Here is a 21,434-nt window from a genome sequence, read left to right as displayed (position 1 = left end):
TCAGTAATCCGTAGCAGGTGCCGGCCAGGCCAAGGATGTGAGTTCGGAGCGACAGCTGATTGTCTAGCTTGACGCCCAAGTTTTTGGCCACCACTGAGGACTGTGCAGGAGGACTCATGTCGGACGGCCACCAATGCTGCCACTCTGGATCGGCAACGCAACCAAAAAATAAAATCTCAGACTTTCCTGAGTTGGCCCTCAGACCGTTCCGCTGGAACCAGTCGAAAACCAGCGCAAGGCAGTCCCGGATTCTCTCTCCCACAAACTCTTGATCTTTCCCGCATGTGAAGAGGAGTTGCGTGTCGTCGGCATAGGAGACGATCTGGGCCCCATACGCCTCTACCAAGGCCGCCAGAGGGGACATAAAGATGTTAAATAATGTGGGGCTCGACACAGAGCCCTGTGGAACCCCAACTCCCAATGGCGGCATCTCGGCGGAGCTCTGGGAGACCCAGACCGTCTGGCGACGGCCTTCCAGGAAAGAAGTAAACCACCTCAGCACCGTCCCCCTCAGGCCGATGTCATAAAGCCTAGTTAAAAGCGCCTTGTGGGGGACGGTGTCGAAAGCCGCCGAGAGATCTAACATGACCAGCATGGCCCTGCCGCCGGCATCCAGAGTCACCCTGATGATCTCAGTCACCTCTATCAAAGCTGTTTCCGTACTAAAATTAGGTCTACCACCTACCACTAAGGTGTAATCCTTGCATTCACCACCTGTCATCCCCCAGCCCTGTCACTCACACATCCCAGACAGTCAGATACACATCCTAGCAGAGGCGGGCTGAAATGGTTAGGCAAGCAAATGCTAACTTTCTAAAAGTAGCATTTGCAAACACAGGATATTAAAATAAACTTTACTAAAAGAAGTATTTTATTATTCTGAGTTCAGGCATACTAAACATTATTTTCTACCATGTTCCCTGAGCCTGCTGGGAATATAGAGTGTAATAAATCCACAGCCCATTCTGGCCTATGAGAACAGGTAGCCTTACAATAGTGAAAAACGAATTTGGCTGTAATTCACTACTAGGACATGCCACATACATCAGAGCATGTCCCACCTTACACTTACAATGTACCCTGTTCTAGGGCCTACCATAGGGGTGACTAATATGAAGTTAAGGGAAGGTTTCGGGGCTGGCAAGTGTGTGCACTTTCCCAGCCAGCATGACAGTACCAGACTGCACGCAGGTTCTGCAATGGCAGACCCTAGACACATTTTGAAAGGCTGCTTCTGTGGGTGGCGCAACCAGCGCTGCAGGCCCACTAGCAGTATTGGAATTTACAAGCCCTGGCACTCCTGGTGCACTCTACTGGGGACTGATAGTAAATCCAATGACCCAATCAGGAATATCAATTACAGGTACACTTTGTACAGGGAGAGCATATGCACTTTAGCACTGGTAAAGTGCCCAGAGTCCTAAACCAACAAAAACAGGTCAGAGGAAATAGAGGAGGTAAAAGGCAAAAAGTTTAGGGATGACCCAGCAGGAAGGGCCAAGTTCATCACAACCCCCTTCCCGCCAAAACGCAGGGTAGACCAATCACTACCTTGATGGTCTTCACTGCTTTGAGCGATAGAAAAAGGACCTGGCCCGCAACTGCAGGGGCAGACTCCAGTTCTACGCCAAACTGAACCTTTCTCAATTCCTCTGGGTATGCTCTCAGGGTCCACACAGCCAATCCATGTGGAACCCTTCTCTTCACCCATGGACACCACCTGGGCAGCACCTAGCCTTAATTGGCTCACAGGTGTGTCCCAACAGGCTGACAGAAAAATGTCACAGTGGCCACTGACAGTAGTCAGGAATGAGACCCAGGCCTTATGCCTCTCAGGGCTCTCAAACCTCTTTGGCCTTAAAGAGCGGGGAGCAGTATCCCCAGGTGCTTGGCTCCCTTTGTCCACTCTCCCTCCTGTCAGGTCAGGTATGACATCCTTGCACTGACCCACCAGCCCCAGGCCTGTACCTGACAGCTGGACCACACACTGGGGTGGGTTCTCCCCCACCCGGTCCTCCTCCTTGGGGCTCTGTACCCTCCCACCTGGAGTGGTACCCCCTTCCAAAATTGTCAGGGCACCTGTGGCAGGTGACCTGCACAATTCGCCCACCAGTTCAGGGGTGCTATCCTGCAACTGGGGCACCATGTCAGGGGGGACACCCTGCACCTGGCCCTTAAACCTAGACCCTCTAGTTGAACCGGGGTCAGAGGCGAGGACTTCCTCCCTCTGCACCCCCTTCCAGAGTACTGCCAACTCCCAACTGGAGTGGTACCCCTAGAAGCGACATGGGCCAGGACACTGATTACAGTGGTCCTGCCCTCCAGGTCAGACAACACCTGAACCTGGCTCTCCAACTCAGGGACCCAACCCTGCAGTTGAACACTTGCCTGGCGCTCCAGGACTTCCCGGGGAGCACGCATGCCCCCCCTGAGGGTGGCACATAACTCATGTGCAGTGCGACAATCTGCCTGGTGCAGATATCCCAACCCCTGTCCATCTGACAGTGCAGGAAGATCCCCCAGGACAGAAGTGGTGTCCCCATGGTCATTCACTGGGGACGCAGCCCTGCTGGCTGGCCCCTGACCCACTGGTTCTTCCACTGGGGACTCTTTCCCCCTCTCGCCCCTCCTTCTGGACTTCTGCATCCTCCCAACTGGAGTGGTACTGCCAGACACCAGAACTACTGGAGCTCTGTTTACAGAGCCTCCACATTCTCTAGCCACTGGGGGATCCCCCTCAGCGGGTGACTCATCCGGACAGCCTAGGCTCCCCACCTGGTGCTCCCTTAAAGAACCATCCAGGCTCTGAGGCCGAGGTTGGGCACTACCGGGACAAAACCCATTCTCACTCCTTCCCCTTAAGGACAGGACGTGAGGCCCTACACCCCTCTCACTACTAAAGGACCTAGCTGGGCTACTCTGCGCCACTTCCACCACTCTGGGCTAGAAGATACCTGAGCCACTCCCCACAGGATCACACCCCAATGCCTCTCCAGACCCTCTGGAATCCACCACAAGGTCTGCCTCCATTGTGAGTTCCTGGGGTCAGAGAACTCACTCTCAAACAGGTGTTGGCATAGCTCTGGAAAACTGGGACTTGAAGTATGCTCTCCCACAATTGGATTACACAGCCCCCTAGCAGGGTTAACCAAACTATCCTCCACCTCTCCATCCAGCGCCTCACACACATACTCCACACCATCCTTCTGAGACTGGCCAGACAGTAGCGGACTGTCTCTGTCACACAACCCACACTCTTCCGGGCGGTCTTTACACTCGCCCACCAGGACCTCAACCATGGGGGAATCCCTCCCACCACTAGGACCATGAACTCCTACGCCAGCTACCCTATTCCCTTCAGGGACGCTGCGCACTACTGGAGCTACCTCATGCCCTTGAACCTCCTGATGTAAGTTAACCCCCTCCAAGTCAGGTGCCTTATCTCTAGGTGCGCGCACTATGCTGTCAGCACTAGATACCTGAATGTTGCTGCCACCAGCTGAGCTGGACTCCACCTCAGCAAAGCTCAATCTGTGAGCTACACATATTTCTTGTTGCTGGGCTGAAGCCCTCCTGGCCTCAAGCCCCTCGAGCTCCATGTCAAGTTTCCTCATTCTTAAGTCACGGGCAAGCTGCATTTTCATTTCTTCAAGGGCCAACTTCTTGGTTTCTAGCTCCAGTTGCCCATTTATTTCCAGCTCTGCCAACTTCAATTCATGATCTCGGGTTGCCTGTCTGTCCGCCAGCTCCTTTGGCGACAGACCTCGGCCAGAAACACTGCTACCCAATGGGGAGGTTGCACCCTTCCACTCTGGAGTCAGGGGTCCCTCAGCTGCTGTTCTGCATCCTCAAATTCAATATCTTTTCCAGGGGCATTCCTTGCCTTGACCCAGGCCCTCAGCGCCTTTTGGAACTGCTCCCTTCTGGAGAGTCCGGTCATGGAAATGTTCAAATGTTTGCAGAAGCTCTTGAGCTGTTTCCCGGTATAGTTTTCTAGTTTCTCCCAATCACAGTCAATAGAAGAAATGGATGCTGCCTTTTCCATTTTCACTGACACAGGCATGACTTAAAAAACACATGGAGATCTCTTCTAGCAAATCATAAATCCCCAAAAAATCTGTGGCTTAATTACTGGACGGTAATCAATGTGCCAGAGTCAATAATCACTGCATGGACACTGCAAATGTAAATTCGCGATCCTCACCGCTGCATCCAATGTTAGAATTGGGGGTCTCTGGTTGGCGCAGGTATGTACTTGCGACAAGCAGGGACCCTCTCCTCTACGTCAGGGCAAAGGATTACTCCCAGAAATAAACTCTGCTCACCCTCTAGGTAGTGTGGCGGAAGCAGTCTAGGCTAAACTCTGGAGTACATAGGGTTAAACATTTGCAGTATCACTCACAATAACCATCAACCCACCACACAATGACACCAGGCTGTATTCTGTAAAAATATCTTCTTTATATATATCTTTAGAGCAGGCTTGTAAATACGGTCTTTGTACAAAAATTGGTTCCAGTTACTTTTTTCATAGGCCACAGTTCTTATTCTGCTTCTTCTAGTCTTTCAAAGGTGTTATTTGGGGCCTTTTGCCCAGTTCCTGCCAAGTATAGTGCCCCTTAGTGCTTCTGTGCGCTTCCCCACGCCTCCGTGCACTTCTGTTGAGGAAATCGGGCCCGGCCTGCCAAGCTCACGCTTCTCGCGTGAGCAGCGAAGGGCACGACCGGGTCTGGCTTTCAGATTGAGTCACACTTTTGTGCGCGGCTCGAGGCGGAGGGGGCGCCGGCCACGGGGAGTGTTAGGGGGGGCCTCGGGGGGCCAGGAGCAGTGCGAGCCTCACTGGAGAGGGGGTCTCGTACCGAGGTGCAGACTGCAGCTGCGGGGCTCCCGGGGCACGGAAGGTCACAGAGGGTGGTGCGAGCTGCAAAGGGCAGGATGCTCGCACCGCAAGGGGGAAAACACAGTACCTGTGGAGACTTGGCGAAGGTCGAGGCGGCAATGTCGGGGGTCAGCTCGGTGTCCCGCGTCGCGGTGTCTTCCTTCCTGGGCCAGTCAGAACGGCGGCTCGGCTCGGGCTTGAAGGTTGGCGTTGCGGCGTGGGCCGGGCCAGAGAGATAAAGCGCCTCGAGTCCTGAAAGAGGGGGCACACGCTGGGGGCGGCGAACCTGCAGGGCACGTCAAGGGGGTCAAGACGGGCTTCTTCTGCACAGCATGCCGCAGCCGCTCACAGACAGCGGCAGGCGCTTTCCCGGGCACAGTTCACAAAGGGGCAAGCAGGCGCAGGGCGAGGCCTCTCCTCACGGTGCTAGCTACGGCTCGTTGGGGCGACAGTCACGGTGCTTGGGCCAGCGAGGCTGGTCTTTGCGGTGCTTCTGGGGCCTCGGCAGGCGGCCGTCACGGTGCTTGGAGGGACGGTAGTGCCCTGGGCTTCTCAGAGTGCGTGGCAGAAGATCACGACGCGCTCCGCTTTTCCCAATTGAAGTGCAGGTTGAAGGCAGCACTCACAGCAGTTCCTCTTCCAGGGGGGTAGCGCCCAATGTTCCTGGGGTGCTGTTCAGGGGGCAAGTTCCACAGCAAGCCCTTGGAGATCTTTGTAGGAGTTTGGCACAAGTTCAGAAATAAAGCAAAGTCTTTCAGTCTTTTCTTCTCCTGCTCTCCTTCAGCAGCAAGGCACCCACCACAGGCCAGTCTCTTGGGGTCAGAGTCAGTACTTCTCCCTGCAGCTTCCAGGGTCCTTCTCTTCAGGCAGAGCTTCTTCTTTGCGCAAACAGTATCTAATTTACAAGGTGCAGGGCTCCTACTTTTATACACCATTTCCTTTGTCTTCTCAGGCCAGGGGGGCCTCTGCATAATTTCTTTCAGTCTCTGAGCTCTTGTTGGGTGTACTCTGGTGTCTTCTTTAAGTGTGAGGGGCAGGCACATCAGACGCTCCACAGGAGGTGGAGCCAGCATTGTGTGGACAGGGGCAGCCAGGAGTACCTTGTTGATGGTGCTTCGCTCTTCCTGGGCCAGGTGCAGGCTGAGTCATCAGTCGCCCCCCAGGGGGGGCGGAGCCAGCATTGTGGTGGCAGAGCACAGCCTGATTAAGAGTCCAGGGGCACTCCTACCTCCCACTAAGGTGTAATACTTGCATTCACCACCTGTCATCCCCCAGCCCTGTCACTCACACATCCTAGACAGTCAGATACACATCCTAGCAGAGGCGGGCTGAAATGGTTAGGCAAGCAAATGCAAACTTTCTAAAAGTAGCATTTGCAAAAACAGGATATTAAAATAAACTTTACTAAAAGAAGTATTTTATTATTCTGAGTTCAGGCATACTAAACATTATTTTCTACCATGTTCCCTGAGCCTGCTGGGAATATAGAGTGTAATAATTCCAGCAGCCCATTCTGGCCTATGAGAACAGGTAGCCTTACAATAGTGAAAAACGAATTTGGCTGTAATTCACTATTAGGACATGCCACATACATCAGAGCATGTCCCACCTTACACTTACAATGTACCCTGCCCTAGGGCCTACCATAGGGGTGACTAATATGAAGTTAAGGGAAGGTTTAGGGGCTGGCAAGTGTGTGCACTTGCCCAGCCAGCATGACAGTACCAGACTGCACGCAGGTTCTGCAATGGCAGACCCTAGACACATTTTGAAAGGCTGCTTCTGTGGGTGGCGCAACCAGCGCTGCAGGCCCTCTAGCAAGATTGGCATTTACAAGCCCTGGCACTCCTGGTGCACTCTACTGGGGACTGATAGTAAATCCAATGACCCAATCAGGAATATCAATTACAGGTACACTTTGTACAGGGAGAGCATATGCACTTTAGCACTGGTCAGCAGTGGTAAAGTGCCCAGAGTCCTAAACCAACAAAAACAGGTCAGAGGAAATAGAGGAGGAAAAAGGCAAAAAGTTTAGGGATGCCCTAGCAGGAAGGGCTAAGTCCAACACCAGATGATCCACCTTCAAGCTGCTTTGTATCACCCACAAAGCAATACATGAAACAGGACCACTTTTAATCCGGAATTAAAACACCAAATACATACAATAAAGGAAGCTTCGCTCCAGATGGGCAGCTCGCCTCCAAACCCATGCATACGAGAAAAAAAACATTGGTGGTACATTTCTGTTGAAGCAGCCAAACTATGTAATTCACTCCCCCAAACATAAGCTCCATGGATAATTATCTTATCTTCAGAAGACTATTCAAGAGTTTGCGCTTTCCTACATGACCACCTTGCTCAAAGCACAAATGTACAGCATATGCCTGTGTATGTCAACATGTATAATTTGATCATATGTATATATTTTGATATGTACATCGCTTTGCATAAATATAAATACTACGTATGGTTTAAAGATATATAGATATTCTTACATGTCTGCTTAACAAATGTATATATTGCTTATGATTAAAACAATTATCTATATATATTTATACTTCACATATACGTAGGTCACCACATACTTTGCATATAAGTCATTTAATTACATGCTTATGTGTATCTGTTATATTGTATCTTTCGCAATGCGTGATGAGCTGTATCAGTTATTTGATCATATGCTTATTGGTCACTTTTATTTTAATTTATCTATCAAAATGTGTTAATTTGATCGTAACAATTGTAACTATAGGTGCTTCACTATTGAAATATTTGGGTAAATATAAAACAATAAAAAATATGATACATAAAAAAATATATATATTAATACAAAAATACATTAATAAATTAGTTTATGTGCACAAACACTTTGAAGGATTGTTTTTAACTGTTTACCCATTCATGTACATATGGGACTTTATATAAAACAATTTTATATCTCTTAATTATTTTACATATGCAGATATGGCTTTCTATGTAGTTATGTATCTTTATTACTTTACCCCTACTGTAGAAAAAAGCCATTCAACCCTCTCCAAATCACTGCTCTCTCTCGTCCTATACCTTTTTCAATATACCTCCACTCTTTGACTTATGCCAAACCTCATTTTACTACCATGAGCTCCCTAATGACCCTTTTTAGACTCTTCCCTCCTCTATCCCTCCTTTATCCTAATTAATTCAACGAACAGACTGCTTGTTAGACCCGTCATTCTTGGGGTGGTCTCACCTAGACTGTTCGCCTTTTGCCTCCACCTTTTGCTGATTGTTTGTTGGCCTTAGAACTCTGAGCTCTTTACCACTACTAAGCATGGCAAACGTGCATGTGCTTCTCCCCTAATTATGATAACAGTATATCAAATATGCCAATTGGGTATACACCAATGTTAAGTCCCTTGTAAAGTGGTATTCCATGTACCCAGAACCTGTACTTCAAACTCTACTAGTGGGCTGTGCACTGATTGTGTCACCAACAGAAGTAGCCTTTAAAACCTGTCTCCGGTTTGCCACTGCAGCACATGTATGTGCGGTTTACTGCCACTTTGACTTGCCATTTAAACCTACTTGCCAAGCCTTAAACTTTCCTTGTATTCCATATATGTCACCCCTGTGGTAGGAACAAAGTAAAAGCTAGGACATGTGCTTGTATGTTTTTCATATCCTGGTAGTGACAAACATCCTATTTCGATTTTCATTACTGTGAGGCCTACTCCTCTCATAGGCCAGCATTGAGAATTCCTTAATACACTTTAAAGCTCTAATTCCTGATCAGAGAGGAGTAGCTTTTTCATGTTTCATATGTTTGGAATTGTAATGATAAACCCTCCTCACTGGTCAAGTTGGATTTAACATTATTGTTTTAGAAATGCCACTTTTAGAAAGTGCATATTTCTCTGTCCTTACTTTTCTTTGTTTGTTATCTACTATCTCCAATACATGTCTGGGTTGGGTGACAGCTACACTTTGTGCTTTCCCTCTAGACTGCCACAAACAAAGGAAGGTGAGGCTCATCTGCATTCTGATGGGGCTTTCTTGGCAGGGATGCACAGAAGGGGCTGACACTTGCACGTCAATATATAGTATTTTGTCCACACACAAAGCACTGATTTCCCCCTGGCAAATAGCCTGGTAGACAGGGCTTGGTTGAAAGGGATCCTTGTGCACTTTAGAGAGTTACTGTGATGTCACCCCCTACATCAGAGGCACTTTTGTGTATAAGTACTGGGTCTCTGACCCCTAAAAGCAGACACTTCTGTATCTTGAACTGAGCCTCTCTCAGAAGGACTGTTGTGCTGCTTAAAGGACTTAGCTGGACTGCCTTTCTTGAAGGACTTCTTTTCTGCTTGTTGCCCTGTTGCTCCTTGACTCTGCTGAAGGAGAGCTGGACCCTCTCTCCTCCCTCCAAGTGATCTACAAGGGTTTGCAGGCTTGCATCTTGTTTTTTCTTAGGGACACAAAAGACTTCCTGAAATTCTGCTGGCACTGCTGGGCTCTGCCTTTTGGTTGTCCTACCCTTGCCTGAGGTGCTCTCTCTTAGTTCTTGGCTTCAGAAGCGGGTTCTGCAGCACATCACCAATGCGCCGGTCAGAACTGATGCATCACCCTTCAACGCCAATCGAGAGGCTGTTCGACAGTGGTTCTACAGCTTGCGTGGCCCGACGACAACGCTGTGCGTGGCTTGCCGATTATGCCTTGCCTACACTTCTGCGAATCTCCATGACGCAGGGACCTGACTGCGTGGAAAAGATAGACACATTGTGGCCTCAGCGCCTACGCTTTACAACATCCAAGGTACTTTCTCAAGGGGCAAATTGTGGATCCTGTAGGCAACCTGCTCTCCATTGCAGTCAGCCTGAACTTTAGATTTGCACCAGTCTCTTGGACCTGAAGGAACCTTTTGACCGCTAGTGACTTCTACGCAGTGTTTTTGCATTTAATCTAGGTATTCGAAATTCATATTTCAACATCTACTGATTGGAATGTTGTTGTTTTAGTCTTCTTTTGCTCAGGTAAATATTCTCTATTTTTTTATAATCTGTGTGGAATCTTTTTGGGGTGTATTCATTGTGGTATAGTGTATGTGTGTGTGTATTCCACAAATACTTTGCACATTGCCTCTTAGATAAGCCTGACTGTTCTGTGGCAAGCTAACAGAGGGTGAGCTCAGTTTATTTTTAGTGTGTATCTAGATTACCCTGACTAGAGTACCTCTACAGCAAGGGACTCTTGATTGTGAAGATAATGGACGAGATACATCAGGTGCAGAAGTCTTAGGGGCTATCAGTATCAGAATACTTTCCTCCTTACTGTCATGAAGGACACATCACCAGTTCTTGTATGGTGCTCTTTATGAATGTAATTTTCATGACTGCTTATAAAGTAATTCAGAAGTAGAGAGCCTGGAAAGTTTTGATTTTTTAGATGAACATGCAATGGTGACGGTGAATGACCATCCGAAACTAAAACCCTGGTGTGTGATATTTTCTGCAAGTGTGTTCATGAGTAGTTGTAGTGTTGTTGTGATCAGCGTTCTGCTTTCGTCATCTATTATTTCTCACATTGTATTCAGACTTTTCTTTTGTTTCTCACCAGAACCACTTTCCCTTTGGAGAGCAACTTCTGTGTTTTCTCAGAAAACCAGATATGCCTGCACCAGGAGGTCAGCGCCAAGTGGATGGATTGAAAATTCCTTCTGACTTTGGGTCTTCCCATCGATCCTTTGCTTGTAAATCAGGTCTTACTGGGAGCCAGTTGTACCAAGATTCTGGGACTGCGTCTAGCGCATCCGACGCGAAGACTCTGATTCATAGAGATTCTCTTCCTCCAAGAGGTGACTTCAAGGAAATTGTGTCTTCTTTTATACAAAGGTCAGCTGCAAAAGATACAGACATGTCGAGCCACAATCTGCTTCCCTTTCTGCACAGCCTGTGTGGTGAAATGAATCACCTGAGGATTGAAGAACAGGGCCAGGAGTCCCAAAGAAGCCAGAGTGAGAAGAGTGCAACGAGAGTTGAGTACGTTTTTGTTATTATCCTATTTAGAAAACAAAATAAAATGTGGACCATCTTAACTTCAAGTATGTATATCTACATAATAACCTTATGCCTTTAACATGGATGACATATGTGCCAACAAGGCAACCCAAAACACCTAATTGGATTCTGGGTCAATTAGCTCTAGTAAGTCACTGCAGTTCCCTCAGGACTCATCCAGTGAAACTTATGGTTTAGTTCAGCAGAATTATTCTGCAAACCGGTATTGTTTCGAAGCAGCCAACTATTCATTTGAATTTTTTTTTAATTGCAAATAATTAGACTTAAGCGTGCTCTCCTATGATTCCTACTTTCTCAGTAAGACTGTGCGTATAGGCAACATAAGCTTCAGAACTGTGGAATTGAGTCCACTCATACCATCAGAATATGACTTATTTCCTGGCTAGCTCATAGTGTGCCTTCTGTCCCCCTAACCCGACAGGGCACCGCATGGTGTCTGCCAACTCAGAATATGACAACCCTAATTTCCCCAAAGAAATCATGGAAACAGATTCAACCCTTTAGTTAGTAACTTAGGGAGACACAAGAAGTACACAAATTGGCATTTCAAACATTCATTGAAGGAATTGTACTGTTATGTAAAATATGTTCGCTGCAATGATTAATATACTGAAGCAAAGCAGTGTTACCAACATTACAAGAATGGTCAACAGAATGAATAGTTGAACCATCTTTACATTACAATATATACATACATATAATTGCACTCCTATCCTATGAAGCATAGGGTGTGTGGGTCTGCCAGAATACCTCAAAGTGATCTAACGTCTAAATTACCTGCGGGTGTGTGTCATTTTGCAACAAGTCTTGGTATAGAATAGGCCGCCATCCTCTTCAGGATGGCTTTGGAATTCAGCTGGGCTAGAATTCAGTCATAGGGCGACCTTTGACAATCCATCAAGATGCTCCTCTGCCTAAACAGGGGCGTATTGTCGTTTATATAATAAACTGCACTCATTCATTCCATGCCTTAGTCCTGCTGAACGGACAACAACAAACAACATTATTTTGCTCAGTGTACTAAGTCGTTGTACAGAATGTTCTAAGGCCTGATATTGTGCCGATGCAGACGTGTAACTGTTAGCAAAACCATTTCTGAGTACTTTATTGCATGAGGTCGCGGAAGTAAATGTGTGTTATAAGTCATCGTCTAAAAAGATGTCAACTGAAAATGTGAGCATGTAAAATGGAAGTGTGTGTTCCCGGGGCCTGTATAACCACACAACAGTGCTCTATGTTCAAAGTTATCAAACGAGTGGAGAATAGTGAAGGAGTTGTGTATGTACACACGTGTAAGTGACCTTGGAATAATGATATGAATGGAACCCCAAATAGGCAGGTATTGTGTTATAAATGCAATTTCTTTCCCTCTATCTACCGACCCAATAAAATCGCACACACAGGCATCCGCAGTGCAAGCTTCCCTCCCACAGCATGGGTAGAGCAGTACAGTAGTAATACCAGCTTAATAGGCATTGTTACCGTGTGGCTTCAGATTGACTTAAAAGGAGGAGGCAGAGCCAGAGGCCCTTTGAGATTCCACGTTGACTTATTCTCAGGACTGTCCCCTCAATTGGACGCCAGGGAAGCTTTTTGGTAGAGGGTCATGGGGGACTAGAGATTACCCCCTAAAAATACAAGAACAACTTTTCTGGCCGCTGGCAGTTATTGGGGCAGGCCTCCTCCCGGGGTGTGGAGTTGGGGTGAGGGGGCTGGGAAGTACGTATTTCTGCGACCCTGGGGCGTAGAGCACTGGTTCCTAGCCTGTAGTCTGGGGCCCATTGGGAGTCCGTGAAAACTTGGAAAAGCAAGAAGTAAAATGTAAAGATTACTTTTTTAAATGTTCTGTAAATGTGAAAGAATTTGAAATTTGAGGCAAAAAGTTAAGTATCCTCAGATTGATTCGTGGGAGCAGTGCATGTGCATAAAACAGAATATTGTATGGACGGTGAGTGCCCTCAGTTGAATTTTTAAAAGCTCCAACCTTCCCACTAAGATGCTTCCATTAATGACTCTGTGGGGGTCCCTGGATTTCAATAATGATTCATTGGGGGGGTCTGCAGGCTCCAGTAATGAATACATGATGGGGGCACAAGTGTCAAAAGGTTAAGGATCTATGGCCTAGGGCATTCTCATGGTAAATGAGAGAGACATTTTTTTCTTTGCGACTTAGATTTGAAATATGGGCTGGCTGGGAGGAACCACATCCTATTCTCTTCGCATTTACCATGGTAAATGGCTACATAATTTGGGCTTTGGGTGAGGGCAACCAAGGAACCTCACAAACTCTGGGCAGTTCTGAAATCTGTAGAGACAGATAAATCCAGGGTGGAGTGGTTTTCATTCATCCTCCTATGTTTTGTTACTCAGAATGCCCCACAAAAACATTAACTTCTTCAGATTCTGGATTCCGGAACTTCCCCTCAGAAATGTGATGAAAAGATGTGATTTTAGCCAAAAAATTAGGTTTTCAGGGCATTCTGTGCAAGAAGACCTCATGAAATTTACACAAGACATACCGCCCTGGACTCGTGCCTGTCTGTTTTTTAGACATGCCTAAGTTGGGTGGGCTTCCCTGAGTTCCAGCCCAGGCTTGGCCTAAATACTGCAGCTACCCACCTGGCCTAAATGGGTCAATTCTCATGACAAATATATGAGGCCTATCGTGTCGGCAACAGAAATGCAGTATTATTTTAACAGAAGGACTGTGGAAACATAGCGTAGTTTAACATTTGTTATTATTGAAAGTCTCCCCTTTATTGGCTTCCAAATATAAGGCAGTGTGCAAGAAAGAGCACATTTTTCAAAATGCCCTCTGAATCACATGATAGATTTGTACCAATACCCACAATTCCTAAACTCAATCTCCTGGGTAAATTTTAAAAAATGATTATTTTTCTGACTTAAATTATTTTTTTATTTCAACTAATAATTTCTTTGCACAGATAGATCTATGGCTTTTCAGTGGCTACCCATGGGTTTCACATCTGTTTCCACCACAAAATTAACACCGGTAGAAACCACAAAAATAAGAAAAATGGACACTGCTCAGAAAAATGCGAAAACGTTTTTTTTTTATTTCTTCTTTTTCAACAGTGTGCTTCTTTTTGAGAGATGGGAACATGGGCACAGCAAAAATTTTGTTGATAGCATTTTAATTTTTTTCCCAAAAAATCTTTCTTGCACAGCACCTTTTTCCATTTTTCCAACAAAAAAAACCATAACATGTTGCTATATATTAGCTATAATTTTGGATGCCTATAGAATAACCAACTAACCCTGCGTAGCTTTACAGTCCCCATCATGTGCGAAAAGGATGCAAATGTGGCCTGGATATTTTCTGTGAAATAAAAAGTTACAAAGGATTAATTGTAAAATGCCCTAAAAACATCAAAAAAGAGGGCTCATCACTGGGGGTGGAAAAGCCTCTACAGGTAAGGAGTTTTAAGGCCAAATATGCACATCTTAGCAGCATTGCTGTGCCCTCATTGGAACACTTCGAGCTCTTCCCAACAGGAGTCTCGTTTTTATTAAGACCGTTTCGGAGTTTCCAAGCACCCAGCTATTCTTTTAATAGGGCATTGCCAACACTACTCAAAAGTGTTGCTATAGTTTGAATGGGACTTTACTGGCACTTTTCAAAGTGGATGCTATGCATGTAAGAAGACACTAGCAGAACTTTTAACATAGATCTTAAGCTTTGAAGCTGAGAGTGTCCGAATATCTCCTCAAAGAGTAAATATTCTCAGTGGAATTGTGCCAGAACATCATCAGGACTGCTACCTATTTAATTCTGCAGCAATAAAGAATCTAATAAGGATTGCAGTATTTTTAATGCAATATTCACAGCTGGTTGCCGTATTGGAAAAGAAAACTATATTTAAATGTGCAATAACTGTGGACATCCCTTTTGTGCTTTTTAGAAAGTATGATCATTAATGGTATGGTCTGCACGAGATCTCATCAGTGCTTGCTTTTTTTAATGCACACAACTGTTACAGCTTAGCGATGGTTAGTGCTAGTGTTTATCAGGAACGAAGCAAGTGCACCAGTGGCTGCTGCAGTACAAACTTGTCTCATACACAAAACTGGGACATCAGAGACCTCACAGACGCAGTCTCTACTGACACACATATACACCGAACAGTGACAATACTGGAAACAGCAATGCTTTATTCAGAGCTGAAATGCAGAGAAAATACATCAGCTGGACAGGTAGTTCTTAAAATAGTCTGCTTTTGACTTATTTTATTCTTCAATTTTAGTTCTGTTTTTCTAGTAATTGGTACCAGAACCCACATCATAGGTGCCATGCCTGACATTAGGTGTCTTGAGATCTTTGTAGCATTTATATGCCATAGTGCCGATAACAGGTAAATAAAACATGGTGTAGTTGAGCCATGGCTGTTTATACCCAAAGATCTTGTTTCCAGTGTCAGTAGTGCAATTAAAGAAGGCATTAAAAAAAGTCTTCTTGCCATGTCTAAACCTAATGCTATTGGCAAAGCTTGATTGTATGCTGTGTTACATTCATATATTAAGAATTAGCAACACCAGTAGATTTGACATTTGTATGGTGTGCACTCTTCATGTAATCATCAAATCGATTAGTTTTGCCATTAATTGTGTGGCCCACAGCGCAGCACTGGTTAAGAATGCGCAGACCTGTACCTTCCAGCTCTGGATTTCACCTGGCAATTCGCATACTGATTTCTGGCATCTCTTAGTTAACAGCGTTCGTGTGAAAGGGATCCTTTTTTCTGCCAGGTGTTCCGATCTACTACCATAAAGCTATTGCCTAATAAGTGGTAAGAAGAGGCATTGCCCCATCGTTCCTGGGCTCTGAGGCCAGCGATTATCTTCTGAGCCATTGTCGTTATCTCTCCCAGCCAAATATGTATTGCAGCTCTTGCACTCTTGAGTGGTAGAACTGGTTTTATTCTATTTCTGGCTCAAGCAACCTAAAGTACATTTTTCTGAAGTTGGTTTTCCACTCAACTCACCAAAAATCTTCACCATTAAATCAGACTTTGAAAATTAGGTAGGAAATCACTTTGAATGGCTTAGCTAGCGTTTTCCCCCCAGGCGCAGATATAAAATTTAATGTTTTAATCACATTTCGGCCTATCCTATTAAAAATGTACCTGAGCCTACACATTGAAATAGTTTTTAGCCCTCAGTCACTGTGAGGGCAAACTTTTTACATATATCAGGTACCACTTATATATACCCAGCATATGTTCGCTTGTCCATGTACCTTTGCCTCCTCCAGGATACCAGCAGCACTCAGCAAATTTTGGGCAATTACAACTCAATAAATGAACCGGAAATCCTTATGCGATATGAATACCTCCTGTATTTCTCCATACAATATCGCGGGTAGCCAACACGTTTCAGCAAACTCTTTCAACTAACTCTGGAACTGACAGTAAAAGTGTTTTATATACAGTCCCTTCTCCTTGTTTATTACACGCCTAGAACAACAACCCTGTAATCATTATTCATCCATTCTTAGGTACCATTTTAGGTACCATTCTTAGGTACCATCATCAGAATATTGTTTCATTTGTATTGTTGCTATTTCAACAGGTTGTAACATGCTTGCAATACATTGCAATTCTTGTTGTACATATTTTATTCCAGTGATCTCACAATATTTCGTAATATATCTGCCCATATTTTACTTGACTCAGTTTCTTGTAATCTATATCATTGCTTCTCGTTGTGAGCAAAATATCAATTTCATTCATAAATGCATGATCATCATTATGCGATAAGCCTACACTTAGGTAGCTTCCATATCCAAAGGCTAGATGATAATCTATGTCATATGATGTTCCTGTACCAGACTATGCCCATATTGTTACAATTCAAAGTAGACTGATGTAATACCATTCATTTTTAAAATGTTATCAATACATTGTTAATATGTGGGATGGATAATATTTTCCATTTCATGGTTTTCTGGTATTTTATCCTTTAGCTGACTGTTATCATATTACTGTTTGTACCCATTCAGTCTCTTTGAATAATAATTCCACTCTCTCAATAAATCATATGGGTGGACATACATAAAGTGCCAAGGGCAATCAAAACACATTACAGTTAAAAGAAATCTAATTAGTTATTCCATTATTTAATTCATCAGATTCTAGAGTTGTTCCAATCAATCAATATTTGAAACATATTGATTAATTACTATCCTAAAGATAGCAGAAGTATTTCTTAAAGTATCCATATGCTAATTAGGAAGGGAAGTAATCGATTTTATATATTTAAGATATCATATATTCAGTCATGTCACAATGAAATCCACCCCATGTTTCAATAGCTTCTCATTAATAGTGGTGTCTTATCTAGGAACAAACTAATCCCATTTCATTTTGGACATAAATATAAAATGTTGTTCCATTATGTAATTCATCGAGGGGTCTTCAGTGCTACAATCAATCTATAGTTGAAACATATTGATTTCAGGTAGAGTAAATGTTCATTTGTATATTAGATAGGAAAGTGATTGATTTCATGTACCAAAATATATGCTCAGTCATGTCACCATGAAATCTAATCCCATGATTCAAAATCCTTTATAGGCTGACATTGTGTTATCGAACAATAGCTAATAACTGGAAGTTAGAAATGAACAAGTAGTTCAGCATCCAAATTATGCCCTCAAGGTCTTTCCATGCCCAGTACGAGGCTCATCTTTGATTCATAACTTTTCAACTCCAATTCGCGGTTGCCACCTTGTTGATGTGGTCTAGTGTGCTTTATTTCATAATACCAAAGTCCAGCAAGGATCCTAATTATGTACTTGCCAAATATGTTTTGCCGTAGGAGTGGTTATATCTTGGTTTAGAATTGCTCTAAGATGTTGTGAATCCTTGTTTTGATGCTCTATGGTACTTCCTACATATCTTTTTCGTCACTTTCATTTTAGTACATATGCAACATATTCAGAGTTGAATGTGCTGGTTTCATTAATGGACCTTTTTTACCGTCAAATGTTAGATACTCCTTCATATCGGTACAAGAGGAACATGCTTTTTCGTTACTTTCATTTTAGTACATATGCAACATATTCAGAGTTGCATGTGCTGGTTTCATTAATGGTCCTTTTTTACCTTCAAATGTTAGATACTCCTTCATATCGGTACCAGAGGAACATGCTTTAAATTTTCCGCATTTCCAAAATCCATTATTTCTGTTATTCTGACAGTTTTTACCTTCCCATGGTTGCAGAAAACACCTAGTGAGTATTTTACTTAGGACCATGCTTTGCAATATATAATTTTAGGGTGGGGCCCAACCTTAATCCAAGAGGTCCTCTTGTTGGAGAATATACAAGTTTCTTCTAAGAATCAATTTTATATTTTTGTTTTCATGGTTATATTCCGTAATGAATCTAATATGGGGATCTGTTTTGATATCTGCGTATCCCTTTTCTCCTCTTCAATATAGTGACAACTTTTTTCTTTGTGCATAATAATTCATATGCTTCCTGTAGTATCATTTTGCATAGCCTCTCTTTACAAATCTTGTAACCATTGTTCTTGATTCTCTTTCAAAATCTTCCATCTGTTGAGCATATTCTACGTGTTGGTAATAGGTTGACTGTACGGAATACTCCACTTTAATTCTTTTGGGTGACCACTGTTAGCATGTAACAATGAGTTACTTGCTGTTTCTTTTTGATGTATTTTGGTTTTTAATCACTGTCCATGGTACAATGTGACATCCAAAATATCAATCTTCACTTTACTCCAAGAGGGAGTGAGTTGGATGTTAAATTCGAGAGTCCCATGAGATTGCAGCAAAAATATAGGATTCTTTTCTTCTTTTCAAATTTGGCACTGAAGTGAGGCTCTCTGGGCCTCTTCCCCATGGGGCATAGGGGGCAGTGTAACCCTACCCTACCTCCTTATATATGTTTTTTCAAACTTTAGGACAGGGCCCTAAGCGCAATTATGGCATTACATAACTCTTACCTCAGCCAAACCTTGCTTCATGATTACGCTTAACTTGACACTAACAGCAACCTTTTGGAACCCTTTTTCCTAATGCAAAACGCAACTCTTAAATAAGACCAGTGATCACTGAAACCCTAACCTTGGCATTAATATTGAACTTGACTATAACCTAGCTGTTGCCTTGAAGAGTCCTCTACAAATAACCTTAAATAATACCCTAATCATTACTCCAACAATGCCTCTAGCCTGGATCTTTCACCTTAACATTACTGTATCTTAACCTCAAGTCTTACCTTGAGCCTTAACTTAACCCAAATGTCATAACTATTCCATACTTTGATCCATATCTTAAGCATATTATTGACCCTACAGCATAACCTAATTTTATCTTGGTACCTAACTCTCTACTTATTTTCTAATTTCAATACATATAATATTCATAAAATTGTTCCTTCTGATAATACTTTTTCTTCTGGCCAGGATTTATTCACATGTAAAGTACTCACATTATCTACTAGACGGAGCCATAATGTAGAAACTGTATTTACTTTTGCCTTCTTCACCGCAAACCTAATTTAACACGCTCAAGTTTTTCTGTTTCATGCTTATTTTGTTTTAATGGATTGGACTGATTTCATTAATTTTCAGGTCGAGCCTGGGCAGCGCATGCGCTGCTCTGCAAGCCATGCTGTATTCGTGTATGTACTTGAAGCTCCGCCCATATTTTTCATTGGCTAGTGTCATTGTCCTTTGTAAATGCTGGCTTCTTATTTGTTAATAGTCTTGTTAGTCCCTCCTTGGTACTGCCTTGTCTTCATTTATAACCTCATCAAAACACCAAAACCACGTTTCTAAGGCACTTTTTATTAAGGTCCAAGCTTTATTCAACGTGTGCGAGTTACTACCATTTGCTAAGTTATATATACTACTCTTTTTCATTTATTTGTCAAGTAGTCACACCACATATAGCCGCCTTTCTTTAAAAACAATTTTTACAGAAGACAGTCCTCCAACAAAGGGGTTTCTTTAAATTAGCCTAATGTGAACCCCACAATCACGAACCGTGAAAGATAGTATAAAAAAATATATATGTGAAAAGACAAAATAACCCCTCACCTGCACACCACTAATTTGATAACTGGTTGGTACTCACCAGTTGTGCCCACTTTTATCATCATTGGTGGTCATTTTGTCGAAAGAAAAAGAGAAAGTGTCCAAACAAAAAAATGTAGGAATCCGGTGCAATGAAGTGAAGTAGGTCACATCACACTATGTAACCAAACGTGATTTAAAATTGAAAAAACACTCACAGAGCAATCCCTTTATTAATTACTGAGTGTTTTTATCAAATTGAAATGAGCAGGTTGCCATTCATGCATACCTTTTCAAATGCCAATATGTTTCTTTACCGCAGAAATTTAGGTAAATTTGTCAGGGCCAAAGCAGCTGACCACACGCTCCGTGAGGCCCCGATAAATTGATATAACAATTCTATATTCAGTTCACAAGGAGGACTCATAAATGGAGTTTTTTAGGTGACTTCAAAAGTGAAAGCTGGTATAAAAGACAATGGCTATCTGAGGTCTTCCATAACGGTGTGTCCAATACGGGTGCTTTGGCCCTGACGAATTTGCCTAAATTTCTGCGGCAAAGAAACATGTTGGCACATCTGAAAGAGACTTAGTTAGTTATAGATTCCTTACCTTAGAATTACCCTAAGGCGTCAGACTGAATCCAAATAATTGTTTCTCAGCAGTACCCCTGCTCGTCGGTAGGTGACGTTGGTCGACTATGCATCAGTTGTCTGCGTCGTGGACTTCGCGGTCTCTTTATGTAATGTAAGGGACATTTCTATCGCGCTTCTTTCTCTCCAAGGAGTATCTTGGCGCTCACCCGACCCAGATGGAGGAGTTGGAGGGAAAAAGGATGACTTACATTCTACACTACAAATTACACCAAAGCCCTACATGTCGCATCGGGCAAAGAGAAGATCCAAGTTTTTAATGCCTTCCTGAAAGAAATTTCTTGGGAAAATGAACGTAAAAAGGGGGGAAGCTTATTCCAGGCCTTGGTGCCTAGTACAAAGAGGGATTTACCACCTTTTGTAGCCAGCTTGAATCGGGGGGGGGGGGGTGTGAGTAGATTCTGACTGGCAGACCTCAGACAGCGCGTCGGGTGATATCTTTTGAACCCATTGCATATGTATTTTGGGCCTTGCTGGTGAAATGCCCTAAAGGTAATTAGAAGAATTTTAAACAAAATTATTTTACCTATTGGCAGCCAATGAAGGTTGTTAAGTGCTGCTGAGGCTGAAGACCTACGAGGCCAACGCAGTACAAGGCGGTCCGCCGCATTTTGGACCATTTGTAACCTGTGGAGAACGGTTTTATTGGCTCCAGCATATAAGCCGTTACAATATTCCAGCCTAGAACTTATTAAGGCCACTGCAACTGTTTTCCTCGCCGATAACGGAAGTAGATCAAAAAACTTCCTCAGTGCTTTTATGATCTGAAAGCACGTCCCAGCTACTGC

At 43.8% G+C, this 21,434-nt stretch overlaps 1 protein-coding gene across 1 annotated transcript in view; it reads left to right on the top strand.

Annotated features, from left to right (window-relative positions):
• C5H10orf88 (chromosome 5 C10orf88 homolog) overlaps window positions 1–21,434 on the top strand; it is a 140,710-nt gene that overhangs the window by 110,812 nt on the left and 8,464 nt on the right. Inside the window, exon 5 of the mRNA XM_086922982.1 lies at window positions 10,472–10,893. Within this exon, the coding sequence (XP_086779108.1) occupies window positions 10,472–10,893 (422 nt within the window). The remainder of the gene's footprint in view (window positions 1–10,471; window positions 10,894–21,434) is intronic.

Source organism: Lissotriton vulgaris, chromosome 5, assembly GCF_964263255.1.
Source record: "Lissotriton vulgaris chromosome 5, aLisVul1.2, whole genome shotgun sequence".
NCBI lineage: Eukaryota > Metazoa > Chordata > Amphibia > Caudata > Salamandridae > Lissotriton > Lissotriton vulgaris.
This window is presented reverse-complemented; position numbering and strand designations above follow the sequence as displayed.